The 27,343-nt window shown below is 44.3% G+C and overlaps 1 protein-coding gene across 1 annotated transcript; it reads right to left on the bottom strand.

Moving 5' to 3' along the window:
• Window positions 1–1,389: 1,389 nt before the first annotated feature.
• Window positions 1,390–27,343, bottom strand: LOC121532915 (cartilage intermediate layer protein 1-like). Its single transcript, XM_041838707.2, has 10 exons — window positions 27,136–27,343; window positions 15,452–15,550; window positions 14,099–14,368; window positions 13,476–13,658; window positions 12,461–12,616; window positions 12,029–12,361; window positions 7,628–7,736; window positions 7,328–7,485; window positions 2,837–5,256; window positions 1,390–2,751 (listed from the first exon to the last, which is right to left on the bottom strand). The coding sequence occupies exons 1-9, from the start codon at window positions 27,197–27,199 to the stop codon at window positions 2,849–2,851; spliced, it is 3,780 nt and encodes a 1,259-aa protein (XP_041694641.2). The 5' UTR covers window positions 27,200–27,343; the 3' UTR covers window positions 1,390–2,751; window positions 2,837–2,848.

Consider the following 27,343-nt stretch of genomic DNA (forward strand, 5'->3'; position numbering starts at 1 on the left):
ATTGTCCTTTTGAAAAACGAATGATAGTCCCACTAAGCCCAAACCAGATGGGATGGCGTATCGCTGCAGAATGCTGTGGTAGCCATGCTGGTTAAGTGTGCCTTGAATTCTAAATAAATCACAGACAGTGTCACCAGCAAAGCACCCCCACACCATAACCCCTACTCCTCCATGCTTTACGGTGGGAAATACACATGCGGAGATCATTCGTTCACCCACACCGCGTCTCACAAAGACACGGCAGTTGGAACCAAAAATCTCCCTTTTGGACTCCAGACCAAAGGACATATTTCCACCGGTCTAATGTCCATTGCTCGTGTTTCTTGACCCAAGCAAGTCTCTTCTTCTTATTGGTGTTCTTTAGTAGTGGTTTCTTTGCAGAAATTTGACCATGAAGGCCTGATTCTCACAGTCCCCTCTGAACAGTTGATGTTGAGATGTGCCTGTTACTTGAACTCTGTGAAGCATTTATTTGGGCTGCAATTTATGAGGCTGTTAACTCTAATGAACTTATCCTCTGTAGCAGAGGTAACTCTGGGTCTTTCATTCCTGTGTTGGTCCTCATGAGAGCCAGTTTCATCATAGCGCTTGATGGTTTTTGCGACTGCACTTGAAGAAACTTTCAAACTTCTTGAAATGTTCTGTATTGACTGACCTTCATGTCTTAAAATAATGATGGACTGTCGTTTCTCTTTGCTTATTTGAGCTGTTCTTGCCATAATATGGACTTGGTATTTTACCAAATAGGGCTATCTTCTGTATACCACCCCTACCTTGTCACAACACAACTGATTGGCTCAAATGCATTAAGAAGGAAAGAAATTCCACAAATTAACTTTTAAGATGGCACACCTGTTAATTGAAATGCATTCCAGGTGACTACCTCTTGAAGCTGGTTGAGAGAATGCCAAGAGTGTGCAAAGCTGTCATCAAGGCAAAGGGTGGCTATTTGAAGAATCTCAAATATAAAATATATTTTGATTTGTTTAACACTTCTTTGGTTACTACATGATTCCATATGTGTTATTTCCTAGTTTTGATGTCTTCACTATTATTCTATAATGTAAAAAATAGTAAAAATAAAGAAAAATCCTTGAATGAGTAGGTGTTCTAAAACTTTTGACCGGTAGTGTACATGACACTGACTATGTAAAACGATTACCTAACATTTGAATTATGGTTATTCACTGTAATTCAAAATGCAATGGAATCCTCTACAAGCTCCCTTACAAATATCCTTATTATAAACTGGGTGGTTCAAGCCCTGATTTCTGATTGGCTGAAAGCCGTGGTATATCAGACGTTATACCACAGGTATGACAAAACATGTATTTTTACTGCTCTAATTACAGTACCTTGGTAACCAGTTTATAATAGCAATAAGGCACCTCAGGGATTTGTGGTATATTGCCAATATACCATGGCTAAGGGCTGTATCCAGGCACTCTGCGTTGCATCGTGTATAAGAACAGCACTAGCCGTGGTATATTGGCGATATAACACACCTCCTCTGGCCTTATTGCTTAAGTATACCACAGCCAAACTTACTGAAGGATTTACCCTATTTACCAGCAGTACCAAGTGCAGAATATTGACTTGTCACGTCATGATTTGCAAGGGCTCTCAAGTCAAAATAGAATATAGCGATTGTACATGAGACAAAGACAGACACCCCCACACCAAACAACAACACAGTCAATTTAGTCTCAGAATTAGTCTAGCTAATTCTCTGCTATGTATAAATAGGGTTTTCATGTCTGTTGTTGATTTGTTTTGTTTTTTACATTCCTGACAGTAACGTTGAAGGGATGTTGAAGAACAGACAGAGAGGTGTGTTGGATGAGTACTTGGGGACTTTGTGGGAAGTAAGGACTGAAGGTAATTGTGTCATTCCTCACAATCTCTTCTCCCAGGTCCGATACCACAGCCTCTGTTTAGTCTACTGCTGAGATCCGTTTTGTTAAGGGATGCTTGTCTTGGCTAGGGTCCTGATGCATGTTGTAGTTAGGTTTGTCTGGATCGCAGTTGGCAATGTGACATGCTAATTAAAAATACATTTAAAAAAGCTAGAAACAAGGGTACTAAAAATCGTTCTCTGTTCCACAGATGCGATAATTCCTTGCACCCCAATGCATCCTCTTAAATAGGCCTCTTCTTGGCAGAGAATACTTCCTAGTTTCTAGAAAAGGGGCCCACTGTCTGTTACAAACAGACTGGATCACTAGGTCCTGATGTTCCTCTGATCTTGAGGGACTAATGAGTGCAATGGAAAGCGTTGGCCAATTACGAAGTGTTTAGCATTTAGACTGGCTTTTACAGTTGCAGTTGGTTATAACTCAAGCAATCATAGACATCAGAAAAGACGGCCACAATGGTTCATGTGAAACGCTACAAATCCAAATATAAAACTTGATTTCTCAGAAATTGATTTTGTCGTTTCATTCATTAAAGGCTATTAACACCTATTAAATTAACGTCCTTTGCTGGACTGATGAAAGCTAAAGAAATGTACTTCTTCTCAAGGAATAAAATGAATACTGATATTTATTGCCAAACCCTTCAAGTAAGTTTCAGAGAAAATAAATGTCTTAATTTCTCTCCTCCGTGATGTTTTACTGGAGTGGTGACTGTTTCAATAGAGTACCGTGCTGTTCAGAGAAAGTTCACATCCAACATCACCAAGCTGACCCAACTTGACATTTCCTTCTTTGATTGTGAGGACGCCATCTTCTTAATTTCCAACCCAAAGATCTAAGAGTAGATTGAAAGGTGTTAGGAAAACTTTGCACGCACTAACAATTTTCAATCTGTGGCTCAACAAAAAATGGGAACTCACCTAACGGCAGATCTACTGCCTGTCCTGTTGTGCCCGCATCATGGATCTCCTCCTGGTAGAGGAGCTGGATCTGCGGCTGGTGGACCCAGAGGGGTAGGTCACCACCCGGGAGGACCTTCCTCGGACCTGTAGCCCCTGCGTCTCCCGCATGTCCCGGGCCATCTGAGACAGGGTCTGGCTGGGGTTCGTCTGGAGGCGTTGGAAGAGACTCTCCCTGGTCACAGTCCTTTCTGGGCAGCTGAAGGTCAGAGCAACCCCAGTGTCTGACTTCATTTCTCTGGAGAAGCCGTCAGAGGTACCGTCAAAGCAGCGTCCAATGGCGATCTCTTTTGCCACCCTAGGGTTCTGGTCTGTGACCGTGTAGATGCCATAGTTGTGCCCCAAGGGGTCAACAGGGCCCAGCATGTTGAAGGCATGGGACTCGTTGTTCAGTGAGGTAGGGGGGTGCTTGGTCAGGTACTCCTTTAGCAGGCTGTTGATGCCCACTCTCCGACAGTTGCCCTGTGGGAGGACTGATATGAGGGACCTGTCGACTGCGGCTTGGTCGAAGAGCATGCCACTGCACTTGAACTCGATGCAAGCTGCGGAAGTGTTGGCCACATGCATGTCACGGGTGCTGCGGATGTCTCTGATACCGTACAGCTGACCTGCGGTCTCAGGGTGGGTGCCTCCATGGTTCTGTGACCTTATCATGACCTCCTTTTGCCCCTGGATCTTGACCTTGATGTAGCAAGCCCTGAACTCCTGAGGGTTGGGCCACCAGGAGAGGTAGTCACCTGTCCACGATGTTAAGTCGTTCTCTTGGAAGGGCACAACATTGTATTCGTATTTATCCTTTTCCACTCTGAAGAATCGGAAGTGGTTGGCATCGACTCCGGCATTTTCACAGGCTATTAAACTCTGATAGGGGTATATTGGCCCATTGGTCTCTTCCACATTGTTGGGGTTGGGTTTTGCCAAGTTGATTCTGAAGGCTGTTTTTTTGAGAGCTGGATCATCGTGGTCTGAACGCTGGTAGCCTATCTTGTCTAAGTATGGCTGAGACACTCCAATGATGTTTGGGTTCATCTTGGGGGTTGAGGGAGCTGCCTCCAGCTCTTCACCACCCATAATGCCTGTGACATAAGCTGTGTAAGCATCAGGCACCTTGGCGTCACAGAAGGCTGGCAGACAGGCTCCATTGGGTCCAGTTATCACACTGTCAAAGCGACCCCATGCTCTGGGGTTAGAGGAGAAGCCAGGCTTGGGCTCCAAGTTTATCAGGCTGATGACCACACCTTCCAGCTGCTCAGTGTTCAGGAACTTGTCATTCATGTATGCCCGCACTTTGACGTAGCAGCGGCGGTTCTCAGGCACGTCCAGGTTGAAAAGTCGACGCTCCCTGATTTCCATGTTACCTATGAGGAAAGTGCGCTCCTCTCGCTTGCTCCTCCCATTACCACCAGATGTGGCCTGAGTGTAGTGAAAGTCACTCTCCTCCTCCCAGACGCCTGTGTCTGGGTTGAGGGACCACAGTTTCATTTTGGGAATGTGCTCTTGCATTTTGACGTGCTGCGTGTCTAAGAGTACTTGGACCGCTCCAGCCCCCAGGACTTCCTGGTTCGCCTCATCTCTGAAGTCAACGGAAAACATCCCATATGTCCTCAGGGGAAGCATGTCACCCTCATCGTCCACAAAGTTGAGGTCACCAGGCGCTGCAGCAGCTGTGGTGATGTTCCTGGGGTCAATGAAGGTGACACTGGCTTTCACTGTACCTTCGTACACCTCCCCATTATTCTTGTGGAAAGAATTTGGAGGTATAATGATCTGTCCAATGGGGTCCTCCCCTTTGATTTCTCCTAAGTAAATGGTATTTGTCTCTCCAGCGTTGATATCAATGGGTTCCTGCTTTCTCATCACCTTCACGTCATGGTAAACAGAGCCCCCTCTCTTGTCGAAGATAAACACCTTAGGAGTGTCAATGAATTTCTGTGTGGGATCCACAAAGTTGACTACCAGCCTCTCTGTGTCTGGGGTTATATTGAGTGTGAAGCCTCCTTTGTACCCTGTGGTGCCCACTCTCTCCTTGCCAATGTACATGTGCCCGAAACGCAGTGGTTCGTCGTTGTCTGCTGTGACCACCCTGCCACGTACAAGCACCTTGGGCACTACACACTTCTGGCAGCCACACTCAGTTACAGCCTTGATGGGCAGGCTGTAACTCCCACAGTCTATTACCCGGCTCTCCATCTTCTGGACCCCACAGCAGTAGCCACCTCCATCCCTGCATCGCAGGTCGAAGTCCAGGGAGCCTGCACACTTGTTGTGGGGGCAGCGGCCGGCGTTGTATAACTTAGAGTCCGTCCCAGGCTGAACACAGTCCATGGGCAGTCTGATGAGGTGGTTCTCAGGAGTGGGGTTGCATGCCGGTGTGCCTTTAGCTGTGGAACACACAGCACATAGAGTTAGCAATGAGAGTACACTTATGTTTTATGGATGTAAACATACATGCATATGCACATATAGAAGTACATTTACTCATTCACTTATAAATTCATACAAAAAACAGATGCAAATTACCCACTCTGTCACACTTCACATTAATCAACCAAATTGACATGTAATTATCTAGAATTTCATTTTTATAGGGAGCATTAGTGTAATTGTGTGTAATTAGTATGCAATAACAATGAACTACATTTAGAAGTTTCCTTTATTATCGGTGGAAAAAGAGTAGTGTTGTTTTTATAGGTATCTGGTGGTTATGTAATGCTGGTTAATTGCATTGTGGTTACATTTACATTTTTACATTTTAGTCATTTAGCAGACGCTCTTATCCAGAGCGACTTACAGTTAGTGCATACATTATTCTTTTTTTCATACTGGCCCCCCGTGGGAATCGAACCCACAACCCTGGCGTTGCAAACACCATGCTCTACCAACTGAGCTACATCCCTGCCGGCCATTCCCTCCCCTACCCTGGACGACGCTGGGCCAATTGTGCGCCGCCCCATGGGTCTCCCGGTCGCGGCCGGCTACGACAGAGCCTGGATTCGAACCAGGATCTCTAGTGGCACAGCCTTAGACCACTGCGCCACTCGGGAGGTTACCAAGGTATAATGCAGGTAACTACATGGTAAAGGAGATAGCACGCAATGTAAAGTGTTCACTTAAACACAGATGTTCTCTCTGTCCACATGGCTGAGCGACAACCATGATTAGCCAAGTTGCACTACAAAGCATTCATAATGGGGTAATTAGATGTGAACTTCGGGAGAACATTTGTTCACCAACCATCCAGATGGGAATTGGAAAGAAAGGTTTATTGTTCACCCAAATGTTGGCAAAATGATTAATGTGCATGAAATCATGGCTGAGTATATGCTCCAGTGTTCCTGTTAAACTCCTCATCCTACAAATAAGAAGATTATTGCAGACAGATGGAACAGTCTGATTAGCCCAATGTGTAATTTCCGTCCCTGGTCCCTTTGCGTTCTTTCAAAAACTAATTACATTTACAACAACTAAAAGAAACGATAAGAAAATGGTACAGATGTAAGATCTTAAATTGAGCCAGTTTGCCACAGCAGGAAAATTATCCTGCAGCAATAAGAAATTTGAATTATTATGTGGATTATAATTAATGGACATTTTTGTAAGGGTTGATACATTTTTCGCAACGGAAAATCAAGTCTGAAATGTCAAAACTTCAGAAGCCTTTTTAAACCTCAAATACACTACAAGTTTGACCTTTCCTGCATTGCAGGAAAGTTCTCCTGCAACAGGGGGATCAAATGAAGATCCTACATATGTAGTCCTGTCTTTTAATATTAATGAATGTAATTGTTTTATTAATTAACTGGAGTGTAGCCTAATGTTCCCTAGTGAAGGGAACCACACTGGGCTGGTAGTGTGAAGCAGGTTCATCATTATCCACTAAGAGCCTTGGTGTTCCAGGTGTTGTTGTTCTATTCACAGGGGCAAATCTCTCAGGCTGTTTCCCAAGGCTGATTGCTTTAGCACACTCCCCCACAAACCCTATTTGTCAATCTATATCGTGGCTAACAAGCAACTGGGGAATACGCACAATGTGTATCTATCCCGCACGGATGTGGAAACGCATACTTGTCTGACTTTACAAAAAAAGGAACAGGATTTATTGTCAATCTTGGATTTCACTTCAATACGTGGCGCTCTGAAGAACTGGGATTTGGGTTTTTACCGTGTCCAGGGTGATCTCTCTGTAAATAATATTTGTTTAGAAAAGGCTGCTTTCGACCAATGTAAACATAATAAAACCTTACTGCTCACGTGCTGCCAGTTTCTGTGGCCCTTGATATTTTATGATCTTATTTTCCTTGGGTGTATTTCTTTAGTTGTAACAGATACAGTATAAGTTTTTTTTATCTTTCTCATTCAGTTTACTCCAGCATCCTTCCCATACTGTCCATTTCTACAAGGACAGTATAGGTACAGTTAGTATAGGATTTGATGGATAAGGTCTATACATACCGATAACAGTGAGGAATGCCTGTGAAGACTTGATGCTGCCTGTTTGGCTGCTGACTTTACAGTAGTAATGTCCTGTCTGCTCTGGCTTCAGGCCTCTCAGCACCAGATCCTCTTCGTATTTAAACACATTCCTATCCAGTAGGGTCCCGTTGTGGTACCTGGAAAGGAGAACATGCCATTAAAAAGTTATACAGAACATTCTAATAAGCTATTTAAACTTTAATATAATGGCATCTAGCCATGATTAAAATAAAACTTGGAGGATTTTTCCGGCACTTAAAAGTAAATGCATTATCTTACCAGTAGTATTTGTCAGGCATGGGCGACCCTGTTGCCTTGCAGCACAACATCACACGCTGTCCCTCGTAACGCACTTTGTCCTCCGGGTGCTTTACAACATATGGCTTCTCTGCAAAGCAGTAGGAAACAAATCCTTAAAAACCTGGCTCCGGAACTGTTGTGAATGGTACCACTGAGGCATCATGATTCCATAAAACTTAATCAGGCCTACAGTTTAAACTATTGTTGGTCTCCGTACTTATGAAAAATGATTGGTGTGTGATTATGGTTAAAATACTGCCCTATGACTGCACCTGTGTTTATTTAGTTTCCACATACAGTTGGGTCTGGAATTATTGGATCCCTTGATAAAGATGAGCAATAAATACTGTATAAAATAAATAATACAAATACTGAGCTAAATTGTATGCTCAAAAACATTGATTTAAAAAAAAGTAATAAAAAAAATCATAATCTTCGTTTTCAATAGTCCAGCACTCTCCCACTGCTAGGATAACAAAACTGAGCCTTTTCAATCAAATTTAAATCAATCAAATGTATTTTATAAAGACCTTTTTACATCAGCAGTTGTCACAAAATGCTTATCTCTAAAATGTTTAATGAGATTGGAGAACATATTGAGAGGGATCTTAGACCATTTCTCCATACAGAATCTTTCCAGATCCTTGATATCCTTCGTCTGCGCATATGGACTGCCCTCTTCAATTCAAACCACCAAGTCCGGAGACTGAGATGGCCATTGCAAAATGTTGATTTTGTGGTCAATTAACCATTTATTTGTGGATGTTGATGTGAGCTTGGGGTTATTGTCTTGCTGGAAGATCCACTTGCGGCCAACTGTCAGCCTCCTGGCAGAGGCAACCAGGTTTTTGGCTCAAATGTCCTGGTACTTGGTAAAGTTCATGATGCCATTGACCTTAACAAGGGGAGGTTGAAACGTGGCCGCAAGTTAATCTTCCAACAAGACAATAACCACAAGCACACCTCAAAATCCACAAAGAAATTGTTAATTGACCCTCAAAATCTAAATTTTGCAATGGCAATTTCAGTTTCCGGACTTGAACCCCATTGAAAACTTGTGGTTTGAATTGAAGAGGGCCTTCCCATAAGTGCAGATGAAGAATATAAAGGATCTGGAATGATTCTGTATGAAGGAATGGTTTAAGATCCCTCCCAATGTGTTCTCTAATCTCATAAAACATTTTTGAAAAAGGCTCAGTGTCGTTATCCTCGCAAGAGAGGGGTGCTGGAGTACTGAAAACAGGAGATCCAATCATTTTGACCCCTATCATGCACAAGGACTACCTTTAACAGTTTCCACATACATTTTATACAAAAACACATTTACTTGAACAACAGTGCAGATGCAAATGTTGGTAACAGAATGACGGTTTGTGCTGTTGGTACAGTCATAATGTTACCAAACTTTGCATCTGCACTGTTTTTCAAGTAAATGTGTTTTTGTAAAATTTTCTATGTAAATTGTTAGAAGTCGTCTTTGTGCATAGAGTTGTATGGTTTGTTTAACTTTGTAATCATTGTTTTTTGTTTGGCATACATTTGCATTATTTATTTTATACAGTGTGTTTTGCTCATCTTTATCAATGGATGCAATAATTACGGACCTCACTGTATATACACTACTTGACCAAAAGTATGTGGATACCTGCTCGTCGAACATCTCATTCCAAAATCATGGGCATTAATATGGAGTTGGTCCCCCCTTTGCTGCTATAACAGCCTCCACTCTTCTGGAAAGGCTTTCCACTAGATGTTGGAACATTGCTGCGGGAACTTGCTTCCATTCAGCCACAAGATCATTAGTGAGGTCGGGCACTGATGTTGGGCGATGAGGCCTGGCTCGCAGTCGGCGTTCCAATTCATCCCAAAGGTGTTCAATGGGGTTGAGGTCAGGGCTCTGTGCAGGCCAGTCAAGTTCTTCCACACTGATCTTGACAAACCATTTCTGTATGGACCTCACTTTGTGCACAGGGGCATTGTCATGCTGAAACAGGAAAGGGCCTTGATTCATCACTCCAGAGAACGTGTTTCCACTGCTCCGGAGACCAATGGCGGCGAGCTTTACACCCCTCCAGCCGACGCTTGGCATTGCGCATGGTGATCTTAGGCTTGTGTGCGGCTGCTCGGCCATGAAAACCCATTTCATGAAGCTCCTGACAAACAGTTATTGTGCTGACGTTGCCTCCAGAGGCAGTTTGGAACTCGGTAGTGAGTGTTGCAACTGAGGACAGATGATTTTTACACGCTATGCACTTCAGTACTCGCCGATCTCGTTCTGTGAGCTTATGTGGCCTACCACTTTGCGGCTGAGCCGTTGTTGCTTCTAGACGTTTCCACTTCACAATAACAGCAATTACAGTTGGCCAGGTCAGCGCTAGCAGGGCAGAAATTTGATGAACTGACTTGTTGGAAAGGTGGCATCCTATGGCGGTGCCACGTTGAAAGTCACTGATCTCTTCAGTAAGTCCATTCTACTGCCAATGTTTGTCTATGGAGATTGCATGGCTGTATGCTCGATTTTATACACCTGTCAGCAATGGGTGTGGCTAAAATAGCCAAATCCACTAATTTGAAGAGTTGGCCACATACCTTTGTATATATAGTGTATATTTGCGTGTAATGGTCTCAACTACTTCAGACTGTCCTGTTGATTTATACAGTGGGGAGAACAAGTATTTGATACACTGCCGATTTTGCAGGTTTTCCTACTTACAAAGCATGTAGAGGTCTGTCATTTTTATCATAGGTACACTTCAACTGTGAGAGATGGAATCTAAATCAAAAGTCCAGAAAATCACATTGTATGATCTTTAAGTATTTCATTTGCATTTTATTGCATGACATAAGTATTTGATACATCAGAAAAGCAGAACTTGGTACAGAAACCTTTGTTTGCAATTACAGAGATCATACGTTTCCTGTAGGTCTTGACCAGGTTTGCACACACTGCAGCAGGGATTTTGGCCCACTCCTCCATACAGACCTTCTCCAGATCCTTCAGGTTTCGGGGCTGTCGCTGGGCAATACGGACTTTCAGCTCCCTCCAAAGATTTTCTATTGGGTTCAGGTCTGGAGACTGGCTAGGCCACTCCAGGACCTTGAGATGCTTCTTACGGAGCCACTCCTTAGTTGCCCTGGCTGTGTGTTTCGGTCGTTGTCATGCTGGAAGACCCAGCCACGACCCATCTTCAATGCTCTTACTGAGGGAAGGAGGTTGTTGGCCAAGATCTCGCGATACATGGCCCCATCCATCCTCCCCTCAATACGGTGCAGTCGTCCTGTCCCCTTTGCAGAAAAGCATCCCCCAAAGAATGATGTTTCCACCTCCATGCTTCACAGTTGGGATGGAGTTCTTGGGGTTGTACTCATCCTTCTTCTTCCTCCAAACACGGCGAGTGGAGTTTAGACCAAAAAGCTCTATTTTTGTCTCATCAGACCACATGACCTTCTCCCATTCCTCCTCTGGATCATCCAGATGGTCATTGGCAAACTTCAGACGGGCCTGGACATGCGCTGGCTTGAGCAGGGGGACCTTGCGTGCGCTGCAGGATTTTAATCCATGACGGCGTAGTGTGTTACTAATGGTTTTCTTTGAGACTGTGGCCCCAGCTCTCTTCAGGTCATTGACCAGGTCCTGCCGTGTAGTTCTCGGCTGATCCCTCACCTTCCTCATGATCATTGATGCCACACGAGGTGAGATCTTGCATGGAGCCCCAGACCGAGGTTGATTGACCGTCATCTTGAAGTTCTTCCATTTTCTAATAATTGCGCCAACAGTTGTTGCCTTCTCACCAAGCTGCTTGCCTATTGTCCTGTAGCCCATCCCAGCCTTGTGCAGGTCTACAATTTTATCCCTGATGTCCTTACACAGCTCTCTGGTCTTGGCCATTGTGTAGAGGTTGGAGTCTGTTTGTTTGAGTGTGTGGACAGGTGTCTTTTATACAGGTAACGAGTTCAAACAGGTGCAGTTAATACAGGTAATAAGTGGAGAACAGGAGGGCTTCTCAAAGAAAAACTAACAGGTCTGTGAGAGCCGGAATTCTTACTGGTTGGTAGGTGATCAAATACTTATGTCATGCAATAAAATGAAAATTAATTACTTAAAAATCATACAATGTGATTTTCTGGATTTTTATTTTAGATTCCGTCTCTCACAGTTGAAGTGTACCTATGATAAAAATTACAGACCTCTACATGCTATGTAAGTAGGAAAACCTGCAGAATCGGCAATGTATCAAATACTTGTTCTCCCCACTGTATGTCCTTCCCCTAGTTTGACTCTAGTGGTTGGATGGTTATACAGACAGACTGACTGGCTCAACCCAGTATAAAGTACATAGAGAACATACTTTATCATTGGGCTTTTGTTTGTTCATGTTATTAAGCGTGACTCGCCTGCGGACTTTAGGACCACCCTTAACCAGGATGACCCGGTGCTGTTGCTGGAGGTGGAGGCGGTAATGGGGGCAAACTTCTCCTTGCGAATGTAGAGCTGGGTGGGGGAGCTGGAGCAGACCCCTGGGAGTCTGAAGAGGCCCTTGGCATCAGTGCGGGCGTGGATGATCTTGGGCCGGCTGGCCAGCGCTATCCTGGCCCCCGCTACAGGAACACCGGTCATACTGAGGACCTCTCCCTGGAGCACGTGGCCCTCACACACACAGCGACTGCAGTCCTCATTGGGCCGACCCTTGGGACACTCACGCTTACAATTGGCTGCAGATACACATAAACACACAATACATTCAGTATACTTTTACACATGATTATTATGATTATTTCAAATTTTTCTGTCTCTTTAGATGTACAACTTACGTGGGCATGGATTTTTCCCACATTTCTGGATTTCAGCCGCTCGTCCCACACACTGCACTGTTAAAGAGGTTCTCACACAGGTCCTCCTCCTGATCCTGCGACCCTTGCCACAGGTCACCGAGCATGCTCCCCATGGACTCCACTGAGTCCACTTGGCTAGTCAAATAACACAAAGTAAACATAAATGATCCAGATAATACACAACTGTAACTGAACTGTAAGTGTAGCTTCAAGGAAAGATGCATTGTAAAAGTATTATCACAGGACTTTTGCCAGGCTACTGGTCAACTGATGAAAGTGTTACGTGTCAGGTAGTTTCCTCCTTTCTGTGGGATGTAGCAGAGACAGTGCTGCCACTGATTCCCCTTAGAGAGGAAAGTGCACAGTGACAGCCTCCTCCTGATCAAAGCCATTGGAGCTTTATGAACATCAAAGGTGTGTTGACGACAGTGACAGATAATTGGAAGAAGCACATGTTCGGGAGAATTTAGGAAAAATGTGACACCTAGAGAGAAGAGGCTTTTATGTGTAGGAAACTATACCGCTGCCAAAGGCTCTACTGTGGGGGTAGTCTCTGTACTTATTAACAATCTAATCGCTAATGTACCTACTGCTACATCTCAGATCTGTTGGCTGCAGATAAATTACACTGATTGTCTTCATGTCAGTGATGACTCTGATCAGCTGAATGTCTCTTGGCAGAGGATGAAGTAGGTAAAAATGTCCACGATAATTATCATGATTGGCTTGATGTTAAAGATTGGCATGGTATACTGTACGTCACGTGTCAAACTCATTCCACGAAGGGCCGAGTGTCTGCAGGTTCATTCCTCCCTTGTACTTGATTGATGAATTAAGGTCACTGATTAGTTAGGAACTCCTCTCACCTGGTTGTCTAGGTCTTAACTGGACACAAATTGAAAGGAGAAACCAAAAATCAGCAGACACTGCCCTCCATGGAATGAGTTTGACACCCCTGCTGTAGGTCTATGTATAGGTCGTGTTGGGAGGGTACCTTCACATGGTGGGGTGGCACACTCCCTCCTCTCCGTGTGGTGCCCCTGGCATGGGGGCACCAGCAGCAGGGGCAGGGGCTGGATGCTCATACACTTCCTCTTGCGGACCTGGATGCCCACGTCATTACAGGCTGTAGCAGAGCAAGTTCCCCAGGCGGCCCAGTCTGTCCAGTAGGCCTGAACTGGACACACAGAAACAAGACAGAGTGACAAGGGTGAGTGAGTTCTCCACATAGAGATATAATGGGTAGAATGGACTCAGACCCAGAAGCTAGGCCTGGACTGAGAAGCAAGTAAGAAAGCTGGCCTGAAGTTTGCAAAAATAACTTTTACTGAACTATGTACAAGCACAGTTCTTTCACAGTTTGGGAAAAGACAAAACAGATCATTAGTGTCCATAACACAGTAGCAGATGCAAGGCTTAAGTGGCCTTTGTTCCACTGATGTTCTGTTTTGAATCAGTATACAGCACAGTAAGTAAGGGAAAGGGATAATTGGCCATCTCCTCACAACATTCTACTGTCCCATAAATACAGCATGGGTTCAGAATCCTGTACACAAAGCTATTATAACACATCTACTTTATAACACATGTGAATGGGGTATGGTGGTCTGTTGGTACCTGGTGGGCACTGGAAGCGGACATGGTAGTTGGAGCAAATGCGTCCGTAGGGCTGCTCCTTGTTGATGCACCAGAACCCCTTCTCTAGGCTGGAGTGGGTTACCTCTCCGGTCTCTGCTGCTGCTACCCAATCTGTGGTGCGGGCCTCCATGGCCACAGGCCGGACACACACCCTCTCCCTGTAGTAGAACCGGATGGCCTCTAACCGCTCATAGTCTCCATTCCCCCCTGGATGGTCGATGTTGAACCAGGACGTCCATTCAGTCACACCTGCCATACATGCAGAGGGAGACAAAGACAGGGAGATACGGGTCACAACCAGGAGGAAGGTTGCAACGTTTAAGAGAAGAGTCTGCTACTGCAATTTTCTGCTGAGTTGAGACACACAGGGGAGCCTGCGTTGACCAAACTCTTTCCAAGCCCTGCGGCCTCAACTCAGGCAGTCAGATGAGGAGGAGGGAGGGAAAGAGACACACTGTCTAGCTTTTGTCTGCCACATGTTCAGCTCTGAGGATTTCCAAAGATGTGAAGAAACAACCTCACTGCATTTCATTAGCAACATACCATGGGATCTTTCTTTCTCTGAATAATAGATTGCTTCATTGGAACGAGACCCTTGCAAGGCATCAAGAGCGAAGTGAGGTGATCTATTGGGAGACATTATCAGGATGTGTTCTCTGTGTTGTTGTAGGTAGACAATCTCAACACAGACCCAGTGACCTCTCTCTAGTTATCAAAATCCAGTGCTTTTCGCCCCTGTGGTGACATTAGGTACTTCGTTTTAATTTCCTGAACTTGGATATTATGTGTTGGCTTAGATATGACTTTGTAATGAATAGTTCAACTGCACTCATGTGAATATAAAGTAGACTCTTATTTCCATGCTATTTTCTTGCTCTGCTATGATCCTGGCAAGTTAACACCATTGTCCCTTTTCACCAGACTGCTCAATCAAAGAAACAAGACTGAATCTAAGCATAATGGAATGTGAATGTCTAGTTGGAACTAAACATGAATTACACAATACAGGCATGTCATTCCATTTCTGGAAATCAATTCAAACTCAGTTGATGAATCGGGGAAAAACCTCATGGTGTCTCACCCTTGGCCTTTGCTTAAAAGTGGACTTGACCCCTAACTCTGATAAATTGTATGGATTAATGTTACTAGTATGTGATAAAACTGTACATATTAACAGTCAATGTTCTGCTGTTACCATGGGTGTGTAAAGTCTAGGAGTACATCAAAGGGGGAAAATCACTCTGTCTGGCGCAGAAGACTGTGTTGTGTGAGTTTTCCTCCCTCCCAGGTTCTATTGGTAAACCAGGTGGCATTAGGAGTGAGCTCACTCACCTGTGGTCTGCTGTAGCTCGGTCAGCGTGTTGTAGGCCAGCTTCCTGCTCCTGTCTGTCTGGCTCCACTTCTTGAGCAGAGAGCTGTTCCAGATGGGTCCTGGATGGGGAAAACCACACCATGAATACACCATTACACCATGACCACCAACCTGTACCACTACCATACTGTAATACTGTAACAGTGACCTCAGGAGCTCTGCTCAATGGATCCACCACGTTTTACAACAGGGAGAACTAGATTTATGGGGGCGAAAGCATGACAGTTTTCTAGTCTGCGGAGCTACGTGTCTGAGTAGTGGGTCCTCGGCATGCTCTCATCAGGTTGTCTGAGTGTCTGTGAATGTGAGAGGAATGTATACGTCTCACTCCGTGGGCCGTGGTTGAAGGCCACAGGGAAGTCATGGGGTGGGTTACCCGATCTCGGTGCACTGCCCCTGGCGTGTCTGTGTTTCCAGAATACAAAGACAAGCCTGGTTCTGTTTTACCGCCCCCGCAAGCTAGCTAAATGTCAGCAATCAGTCTGGAAAAGCTCCATCTAGATTCACATTTGCATTTCCATGAGAGTTATTTAAGATACTCTTCAAATAGGTAGGGTTTCATACGTTTTCGAAAGATGGGCTCCACTATCCTCACTTTAGGGGGAAGCTTGTTCCACTATTGGGATGCCAGGACAGAGAAGAGCTTTGGCTGGGCTGAGTGGGAGCTGCCCTCGTGTAGGGATGGGATGGTCAAGATGTCACATCTGTTCCTGCATCGCCCTCTACTGCTCATCCTGTGTCTCCTTGACCTGCCGCCACTCCCCCAATACTCTCTCCCTCTACCTCTCTCTCTCTCTGTGTGTGTGTGACTGTGTGGGCGGAGACAGGTGTGCTGGAGTCAGAGCAGATCCCCACCAGCTGCAACCTGTTCCATAATCAAGACCTCTACAAATACTCAGTCCTGCCACTTCCACACTGCCAGATCGTAATCTCTGCTCAGTCAGTCTACGGTTCTAGCCGTTAGTTACTATTCAGATCCTGTTATCCTGTTGTGCATGTTTTCCTTTGCCTGACGCTGGTTTCCTCTCCGCTACAGTTCTGCCCGCTCCGACTCTGATCCTTGTCTCCAGTCCTACGTCTCGTCATCCTGCTACCCTGTCCTGGATTCCCCACTCTACTATTCCCTTGGATTCCCCTCCGGACCTGTTCACCCTGTCTCAACCCCCCTCGCTCCAGCCTCAGCCTCTCTCGCTCCAGCCTTAGCCTCCCTCGCTCCAGCCTTAGCCTCCGCACCTGGTTTCCAGCAGTTTCCCCTGACCTGCACTCCATCCTCCCCTTGTGTTTCAATAAATATCTTGGTTACTTCATCCCAGTCTCCTCGTCTGAGTCTGCTCTTGGGTTCCCCTGTTCCACTCTGCGTAACACAAGAGAACAGAGGTGGTGGAACGGAGTGCTCGGATTGGGATGTAGGGTTTGAGCAAATTTGAAGTTTTATTAGTCGTATGTACGGGATACACATGGTATACACCATCCAACGTAATGCTTACTTGCAGGTTCCTTCTCGACAATGCAACAATAATAAGAAATAATAAAAGATAAGAACATAAAGTAAATGGCTCAGTAGAATAGAATAAACATTTTACCATACAGTGGTTTGCGAAAGTATTCACCCACCTTGGCATTTTTCCTATTTTGTTGCCTTACAACCTGGAATTAAAATATATTTTTTGGGGGGGTTGTATCATTGGATTTACACAACATGCCTACCACTTTGAAGATGCAAAATATTTTTTATTGTGAAACAAACAAGAAATAAGACAAAAAAACAGAGAACTTAAGCGTGCATAACTATTCACCCCGCAAAGTCAATACTTTGTAGAGCCACCTTTTGCAGGAATTACAGCTGCAAGTCTCTTTGGGTATGTCTCTATAAGCTTGGCACATCTAACCAATGGGATTTTTGCCCATTCTTCAAGGCAAAACTGCTCCAGCTCCTTCAAGTTGGATGGGTTCTGCTGGTGTACAGCAATCTTCAAGTCATACCAATCGGATTGAGGTCTGGGCTTTGACTAGGCCATTCCAAGACATTTAAATGTTTCCCTTTAAACCACACAAGTGTTGCTTAGGGTCATTGTCCTGCTGGAAGGTGAACCTCCGTCCCAGTCTCAAATCTCTGGAAGACTGAAACAGGTTTCCCTCAAGAATTTCCCTGTATTTAGCGCCATCCATCATTCCTTCAATTCTGACCAGTTTCTCAGTCCCTGTCGATGAAAAACATAATAATATAATAATAATATGCCATTTAGCAGACGCTTTTATCCAAAGCGACTTACAGTCATGTGTGCATACATTTTTGTGTATGGGTGGTCCCGGGGATCGAACCCACTACCTTGGCGTTACAAGCGCCGTGCTCTACCAGCTGAGCTACAGAGGACCACCAACATCCCCACAGCATGATGCTGCCACCACCATGCTTCACTCTGGGGATGGTGTTCTCGGGGTGATGAGAGGTGTTGGGTTTGCGCCAAAAAGCTCAATTTTAGTCTCATCTAACCAGAGTACCTTCTTCCATATGTTTGGGGAGTCTCCCACATGCCTTTTGGCGAACACCAAACGTGTTTGCTTATTTCTTTCTTTAAGAAATGGCTTTTTTCTGGCCACTCTTCCATAATGCCCAGCTCTGTGGAGTGTACGGCTTAAAGTGGTCCTATGGACAGATACTCCAATCTCCGCTGTGGAGTATCTTTGGTCTCTTTGTTGCCTCTCTGATTAATGCCCTCCTTGCCTGGTCCGTGTGCTTTGGTGGGCGGCCCTCTCTTGGCAGGTTTGTTGTGGTGTCATATTCTTTCCATTTTTTAATAAGCAATTTAATGGTGCTCCATGGGATGTTCCAAGTTTCGGATATTTTTTTATAACCCAACCCTGATCTGTACTTCTCCACAACTTTGTCCCTGACCTGTTTGGAGAGCTCCTTGGTCTTCATGGTGCCGCTTGTTTGGTGGTGCCCCTTGCTTAGTGGTGTTGCAGACTCTGGGGCCTTTCAGAACAGATGTATATATACTGAGATCATGTGAGAGATCATGTGACACTTAGATTGCACACATATGGACTTTATTTAACTAATTATGTGACTTCTGAAGGTAATTGTTTGCACCAGATCTTATTTAGGGGCTTCATAGCAAAGGGGGTGAATACATATGCACGCACCACTTTCCCATTATTTATTTTTTAGAACTAGATCACTTGGCGCACGCTGCACAACAGGGAGTGACTCACAAGGCTCCAGTCTCTTGTCATTGCGCTTGTAAACAAACACCATGTGACTGGGGACTACCAGTGAGCTTCATAATGAAAAATTATGTGACAGGTGAAATGAAGAACACAATCTTCTTTATCTCCTAACAAATTGCACAAGTTGACTGCAGGTATTTACTTAAAAGTATATACAATTATTCAATATGATAAAAACAAAAAAAACTTTAAAGAAATACTGTAGTTTAGGTATTGACGGTATTGAAAAACCATCCTGTGGCTATTTCCAAATACCCCGGTATAGGTATAGGTATATATATATATATATATATATATATATATATATATATATATATATATATATATATATATATATATATATATACAGTGCATTCGGAAAGCATTCAGACCCCCTTGACATTTTTCACATTTTGATACGGTACAGCCTTATTCGAAAATGTATTAAAAAATGTAACATCTCATCAATCTACACACAATACCGCATAATGACAAAGCGAAAATAGGTTTTTATAAATGTTTAAAAAAACAGAAATACCTTATTTACATAAGTATTCAGACCCAGCTATGAGACTCGAAATTGAGCTCCGGGGCATCCTGTTTCCATTGATCATCCTTGAGATGTTTCTACAACTTGATTGGAGTCCACCTGTGGTAAATTCAATTAATTGGACATGATTTGGAAAGGCACACACCTGTCTATATAAGTTCCTACAGTTGACAGTGCATGTCAGAGCAAAAACCAAGCCATGAGGTCGAAGGAATTGTTCGTAGACCTCCGAGAGAGGATTGTGTCGTGGCACAGTTCAGGGAAGGGTACCAAAAAATGTCTGCAGCATTGAAAGTCCCCAAGAACACAATGGCCTACATCATTCTTAAATGGAAGAAGTTTGGAACCACCAAGACCCTTCCTAGAGCTGGCCACCTGGCCAGACTGAGCAATCAGGGGAGAAGGGCCTTGGTCAGGGAGGTGAAAAAGACCCCAATGGTCACTCTGACAGAGCTCTGGAGTTCCTCTGTGGAGATGGGAGAACCTTCCAGAAGGACAACCATCTCTGCAGCACTCCACCAATCAGGCCTTTATGGTAGAGTGGCCAGACAGAAGCCACTCCTCTGTAAAAGGCACATGACAGCCAGCTTGGAGTTTGCCAAAAGGCACCTAAAGGACTCTCAGACCGTGAGAAACAAGATTCCCTGGTCTGATGAAATCAAGATTGAACTCTTTGGCCCGAATGCCAAGCGTCACGTCTGGAGGAAACCTGGCACCATCTCTACGGTGAAGCATGGTGGTGGCAGCATCATGATGTGGGGATGTTTTTCAGCAGCAGGGACTGGGAGACTAGTCAGGATCGAGGGAAAGATGAACGGAGCAAAGTACAGAGAGATCCTTGATGAAAACCTGTTCCAGAGTTCTCAGGACCTCAGACTGGGGCGAAGGTTCACCTTCCAACAGGACAATGACCCTAAGCACACAGCCAAGACAATGCAGGAGTGGCTTCGGGACAAGTCTTTGAATGTCCTTGAGTGGCCCAGCCAGAGCCCGGACTTGAACCCGATCAAACATCTCTGGAGAGACCTGAAAATAGCTGTGCAGCGACTCTCCCCATCCAACCTGACAGAGCTTGAGAGGATCTTCAGAGAAGAATGGGAGAAACTCCCCAAATACAGGTGTGCCAAGCTTGTAGCATCATACCCAAGAAGACTTGAGGCTGTAATCGTTGGCAAAGGTGCTTCAATAAAGTACTGAATAAATATGTAAATATGGTATTTCAGTTTTTTTTTTTAAATTTTGCTTTGTCATTATAGGGTATTGTGTGTAGACTGATGAGGGGGGGAAAACTATTTAATCAATTTTAGAATAAGGCTGTAACGTAACAAAATGTGGAAAAAGTCAAGGGGTCTGAATACTTTCCGAATGCAATTGCCAGTAGAACCAGGAGCCAATGAACCAGGTCCAGTTGACCACAGCAGATCCATCAGTCCCTCTGTCATCTCTACATCTGTGTTCTCTTCCCTTCTCTGACTTCCCTCTGTATCTGCATCTGATCTTGTCATTATGCTGATTGAATTTTACAGACAGCAGTGCAGCAGTCATCCCATTTGATATTACACACACAAGCACACTTACATTCACTCCCCACATATGTGGCAGCGTTAGGCATCAAAGGACTAACAGCGTCCTTTCTTTCGGTTCCCAACCAACTGCCTGAAGCCATCGCGGCCTGAGAAAGCCATTCACACCATGGACTGTCTCACAGCCTGCCTGACTGACTGGCTGTCTGTGAGAGCGCTTACCACTTTATGAGGAACACTGCTGAGTTTTTGGACACAGTCACAAAGTCACCCAATGCAGGGGCAAGCGTCAGTCCAGTCCCTCTGGTTGTTATTGCTGACTGTGGCTCTTTTTTGTTACGCCAACACGATTCTCTTCCAATTTTATGACTTTGGAGCATTTTTTCACAGTATGGTGGTCACCCCAGTGAATGGATTCTCTTACAAGTTGTATTACGTACAGTAAGTTCCAGGTCAGTCTTAGCAGCCTGGTTAAACCAGACTGACCGCTGCGCTCATAGGCCTACATACTGAAGGTGTATCTGTAATAGTAAAGCAATGTGCTATCAGTCAATGCAAGGTGGGCTTTTCATATCTAGCTTGATATTGTATATCATAGACAGGGGTTTTCATATTTTATATCAGTTTTCCTTAATTGACATGATGGAATGACTGGATAAATAGAAACAAATGTCTCTCCACACAACCTCTGCAGCGCAGATGTGAATACCTATGCAGCAAACTACCTCTAACAGTTTCTCTCTCTCTGTAGCTTTCCTAATCATTACTAGATGAACTGCGGAGGAAAACAACACCAACATTAATGAGCGGATGCATGTTGGGTTTGGTCACACATCCAAGTGACCTTGTCGCATTAAATTAACGTTGATTTGATTAGAGTTTAAAGACGTGTGGGTTGCAGTCACTGCTGTGGCTGTGGCTTGATGGAGCAGTTTGTTACAGGGAGTGTACGTAAGTACCAATGCCATCGTTAGTTAATTGTGTGGGGTTGTGCCTATTCTACTTCCTGCTTTTGGGAATTAGAAACACAGATATTGTTTGGCATAATGGCATTTTATGTAGGTATTCATAGTTGATCAAAGGGCCACGTTATGTTATCCCATATTTAACTCTGTGTTGTTGTTGTTTTTATTGCACTGCTTTGCTTTATCTTGGCCAGGTTGCAGTTGTAAATGAGAACTTGTTCTCAACTGGCCTACCTGGTTAAAGGTAAAATAAACAAATGTTCTGTATTCAGCTATGGCAGGTGTCTAAGTGCACTGGCCTCGGTTCCAGTGGTTGACTTTGACTTTTTAACGTTCCTTTGAGTGCCTTGTTAACACTTTATATGTGAATTTTAAAAGCCAATGATTTTATATGCACTGTTTCATGCTAATGGTACGTGAGTGGCTTTACTTAATCTAAAATGTGTTAAAACACACTATTATGTGTGAGGAAACACACTTAAACTTAACCAGATTTTCTCCTCTGAGGTCTCTACTCCTGGTTAACCTTCCCTAATAGAGGCCTCTCTCCTACCTCGACATGACCCTCATGAAACACCAACCCGGTAACAAGACACTGGAAGAGGTCAAAGTACAGTCCCATGTAATGGAAACAATACATTAACAACGGCTCCAAGTATGTTTCTGTACCTATTAACATACCCTCTTTCTCCCCTTAATATAGACACACAGGCTAGCTTCTCTTAATAAAGCTGAATACCAGGCAATGTTCTATTAGTCATGGAGGGGGAACTCTCAACTGGGTGTTTGGAATTTCTACCCCAGCCACAGCATTGTCTCTGTAATGTTAGCAACCCTCTGTACCTAAACTGCCTTGGCTTGGCCATTCTGGTGCCAATGTCTGGTATGCCTGGCGTTGTTGTGCCTACTGGCCTCTGCTCATTATTCTGGGAACGCCGCTATTTGAGGTGTGTGTTCACCTCTCTCCCATTCATGTCATAAAGCTGCTTTTAATGTGGTGCTTTAGATAAAGGGTACACAAGGACAAAACCATCTATTAATACTGCAGGCCCTTCTAAAGGGCATTCTCAGCAGCTCTGTCTGGTGTTTTCTGAGACAGAGCAGCATGCACACTTGGCCATTCCCTCATGCTAATAAAAAGTGGCAAGACAATAAAAGTATATGTTTAGGAAGTTTAATACCCAGAGAAAGACTTCAGTCAGATTAGACAGGCAGCCCAGACAGATTAGTTGGCAGAGACAGGCTTTTCAGCAGGTCTGGAGGTTGTTTAAAATATTCCAGAGCCTTTACAAGAAGAAAATGTAAAAACACTTTTCTGTGTTATGAAATGTCTTGGATGGAGTGGCGGCTGAGCACTGGGCTGAGCACTGGCCTGAACGCTGAGCCTCTCTCCACACAGTGTTGATGCAGCTTTGCCATGCCACAGCCCCACACTTAAGTGCAATAACAGGTGTGTGCAGTGAAGTGTTAGGCCTTATTTGGATTTAGGTAATAAGGAGGTATTTGTCCAAAATCAGAAGGATTTTATTTAGAAAAGGGTTTGTGGCAAACCATTGGGCTGAAAAGTTAATTCTGCCTTCCAGTATGGATTAATGGACATAAATGATTGCCCAGAACAGAAAGTAAGGGTGTGTGTGTGTGTGTGTGTTTATGCCATGGCCTTGCAGACATGTGGAAGCTGTTTTGTTTCTTTGGCCCATACTCTAGCTGAGGTGTACTGTAGTGGAAGAATTAGACGGTCTGCTCTCTTTCGCTCTGTCTCTCTGCTTTTCTCTCTCTTTCGCTCTCAGTCGGTCTGTCTCTCTCTCTCACTCCCTCCCTCGCTCCCTCCCTCCCTCTCTCCCTCCTTCCCTCCCTCTCTTCCTCTCTCTTGGCTGTAGGCTGGTTGGGGAGCCGCTGACTGATTATTGGTCAGCAGCATCTGTGCTCCATTATCCTAAATACAGTTTTGCCCCTGACATTAACTAATGATGCAAATCAACCACACGATTTGGGGGGATTTAAAAAAGGATAACAGAGGCTTTGTGTTCTTCACGTCAACTTATTCTACCACACTAAATGTCCTAATTCAAGCTACAAAAAACCCCACAAATGGCCTCAATGGTATTTCCCCATTAATACAGTATTTCTGCAAGTGCTTGCCTGTGCTTCTACAATGGCTATAGAGGAGCTCAAGAAATAACTGCTTTTTGGACATTAGCCTATTCCTATGTCTCAGAAAGTAATGCTAGTGTACATTGCTCCTCAAACGCAGACATCAGCATGATCAAACGGTAGCCGGAGAGAAACCGGAGTCATTTAATTTGAAGGGCCTTGATGTGGCGATTGTTCTCCCTCCCTTTCTCATTAACCTCTTAAGGATCGGACCCTTTTTTTCCATTTTCACCTAGAATGACATACCAAAACTGCCTGTAGCTCAGGACCTGAAGCAGGGATATGCATATTCTTGATACCATTTGAAAGGAAACACTTTAAAGTTTGTGGAAATGGGAAATTAATGTAGGAGAATATAACACATTAGATCTGGTAAAAGATAATACAAATAATACATTTGTTGTTGTTGTGCACTCTCCTCAAACAATAGCATGGTCTTTTTTTCACTGTAAAAGCTACTGTAAATTGGACAGTGCAGTTAGATTAACAAGAATTTAAGCTTTCTGCCCATATAAGACATGTCTATGTCCTGGACAATTTGCTGTTAATTACAACAGTCATGCTAATCACATTAGCGCACGGTAGCTCAACCGTCCCGTATATGGGACACCGATCCCGTAGAGGTTAAAGTCAATGGGCTAGACACCCACCACTGCTCTCCATTCAGTCTGTGGCCAACATCTGGAGAATTAGCTAGTCCCTCTGAATGAGGCCGATTAGCACAGGACAACATTGATTTTGGAGCTCTGAGAAGGCTTCTTCATGGTCCCAGTTGGCCCACCTCCACCTCTATCTCGAGACTGGCACGGCCACAGAACATTACAGTTCATTACAGGCAGACTTCTTGGCATTTGGCTAATTAAAACACTCCACCAAGACCTAGGACTAAGTTTAGCCTGACTGACTGAGTAATGTCAGTCACAGTGTTCCGTCTCGGTACCTCAGTAGCGCTGAGCATCCAGGAGCAGAGCAGCTGTCTCCTTAAATAGAGAAACAGATCATAAATCTCTGAACACTGAGCGTAATGGAGAGAATGATGGAGGGAAGGTGAGAGAGAGGCAACAGGAGGGGAAATTAATAGTAAAAGGAAGAGTGAGTTGTTACTTGTTTTCTTGGTGAGTGCAGATTGAGTCCCACGAGGAGTCTGCAGCCACTGATTAATGTATTGAGGTGAGATTGGGACAAATACTAACCACGTCTGCCACAATGTGTTGGCGAGTGAATTCATCACTGTCCATTCTATCAAACATCTAGTTAGTGTGAGATTTCTTCTGTACAAGCACAACTGTACATGCACTAAATTCTAAAAATCCCAGGGCTATCCATCCATTATAACAGACTAGATTCAATCCGATCACGGAGAATGCATTCACGGTAAACGCTGCATATGTAGGCTCAATTGGAAATTACCTTTAAATGTAAATTTAAAGGGCCCTGATCCCTAACAAGGACGTTGTACAATCAACCTCAGAGAAACATGTGTTGCAACTAGACCAGAGCAAGCCCCAAACATCCATCTGCTTCTCATTAACATGACAGCATGTTAGTGAAATTAGCGTGCTGATGACATAACACCACATGATTAACACCTCCAGTGGTGGGTCTGCAGAGACAGACAGCATCCCTATGGTGCTACAGTAGGATCAAACCACTAACACCTAAAGGACCACACACAGCACACTGAATGTTGATCTGCTGTTCGTTCGGCGCGCTGTGTTTTAGGGAACACCCGCTGGTGGATGTCTGACCGCTGACATTTTCACAATTCTACATGTAAAATCAGTTTGCACTCGGTTCGCAAATTACGTCTGTCACTCTGTTCAGAGGTGCTATGTCTCCCGAGTGGCGCAGTGGTCTAAGGCACTGCATCGCAGTGCTAGCTGTGCCACTAGAGATCCTGGTTCGAATCCAGGCTCTGTCGTAGCCGGCCGCGACCGGGAGACCCATGGGGCGGCGCACAATTGGCCCAGCGTCGTCCAGGGTAGGGGAGGGAATGGCCGGTAGGGATGTAGCTCAGTTGGTAGAGCATGGTGTTTGCAACGCCAGGGTTGTGGGTTCGATTCCCACGGGGGGCCAGTATGAAAAAAATAATAATGTATGCACTCACTAACTGTAAGTCGCTCTGGATAAGAGCGTCTGCTAAATGACTAAAATGTAAATGTGCTAAGTACTCTCGGCCGGCAAACGCTATTGTGGTGCATTTCCATAAAGAGTTTACCCCAGTGTTTTACCAAAAAGGCTCAGACTTTTCTGTTTCCATCTACGCGGGCCGGCACCCGTGTTTCACTGGGTCATGGCTCCGGTGGACCTGCTATCACTTGGGGCCAAAGCCAGGCCACTGGTACTTTTCAGCTGGCATTTACATAACAATAGCTAACTGTTTCAAGTTTCACGAGAATGTAAGTAAGCTATATACAGGGCCAGTGCCAGGGTCAGTGCAAATATCATATTTACTGTGAACTTTAACACCTTCTCACAAAGCAACTGTTTTGATTATGCAGAGGTTGTTGATTCTGCTCTTCACAATTCCTCACTGTCAGCCCTAGTTATGGAAACAAAATTTCCCTAGTATAACATAAGGGCGTATTCACTAGTGTAACACTGGTGTTACAGTCGAAAAGCAGCATTGGTATGTCCGAGCCTTTAAAGGGCCACTGTTGGTCCAACACTGACATCCACTGGGACAGGCTACTTTCTCACCTTCTAAAGTTTAAGTTCAGGAGGACAGACATCTGTGCAAGTATGAAATTACCATAAACACCATTTGAATAACTTTTTCAAACGTTTAAATCAAAGTGTGAGAGCTGTCGCTATTTTCCTCATATACTGTAAAATTCAAGAGCGCGCTACTACAGACAAGCAGTGGATCATTGACATTGTGTATCAGAATGAGGAAGTTGTTCAGGGTGCAGGGCTGAATTGGCACTTATGAACTTCTCTCATTTCTCATTTGAGTAATGACATTGCTTACCACAGTGACAGTTAAATGGCATCCCAAACAAAGGCAATGATACAAAACACAGTGTCATATATTATGAAAAATTTGTGGAAAATATTCTGCTGATAAATGCACAAATTCATTTAAGTTACTTTTTATGGGATAGATTAAACAACATCTTAAAACACAGTTCACACTTCAAAAATTATATGTTTGAAAACTCTGATTTATGTTGGCTAGTTTATAGCATATCAATCATTAATACAAATAAACATGCCATTGTGAGGACATTAACTTGACGTACCTTGAGCCACGGCCACTGCCACTAGCAAAGACAGGAGTAGTGTCATCTTTGTAAAGTCCCACATGGTGTCCCTCTCACAATCACAAACTTGGATGCCTTCTTTCTCTCTGTATTATAGTTTCAAGTCAAGAGGAAAATTTGTTTATTTTCAAAATGGGACAGCTACAGAGTCTTTGAGTGTTCTCAGGTGTGGATGATGCTGGTTGGA

This window comes from Coregonus clupeaformis, chromosome 20 (genome assembly GCF_020615455.1).
Source record: "Coregonus clupeaformis isolate EN_2021a chromosome 20, ASM2061545v1, whole genome shotgun sequence".
Taxonomy (NCBI): domain Eukaryota; kingdom Metazoa; phylum Chordata; class Actinopteri; order Salmoniformes; family Salmonidae; genus Coregonus; species Coregonus clupeaformis.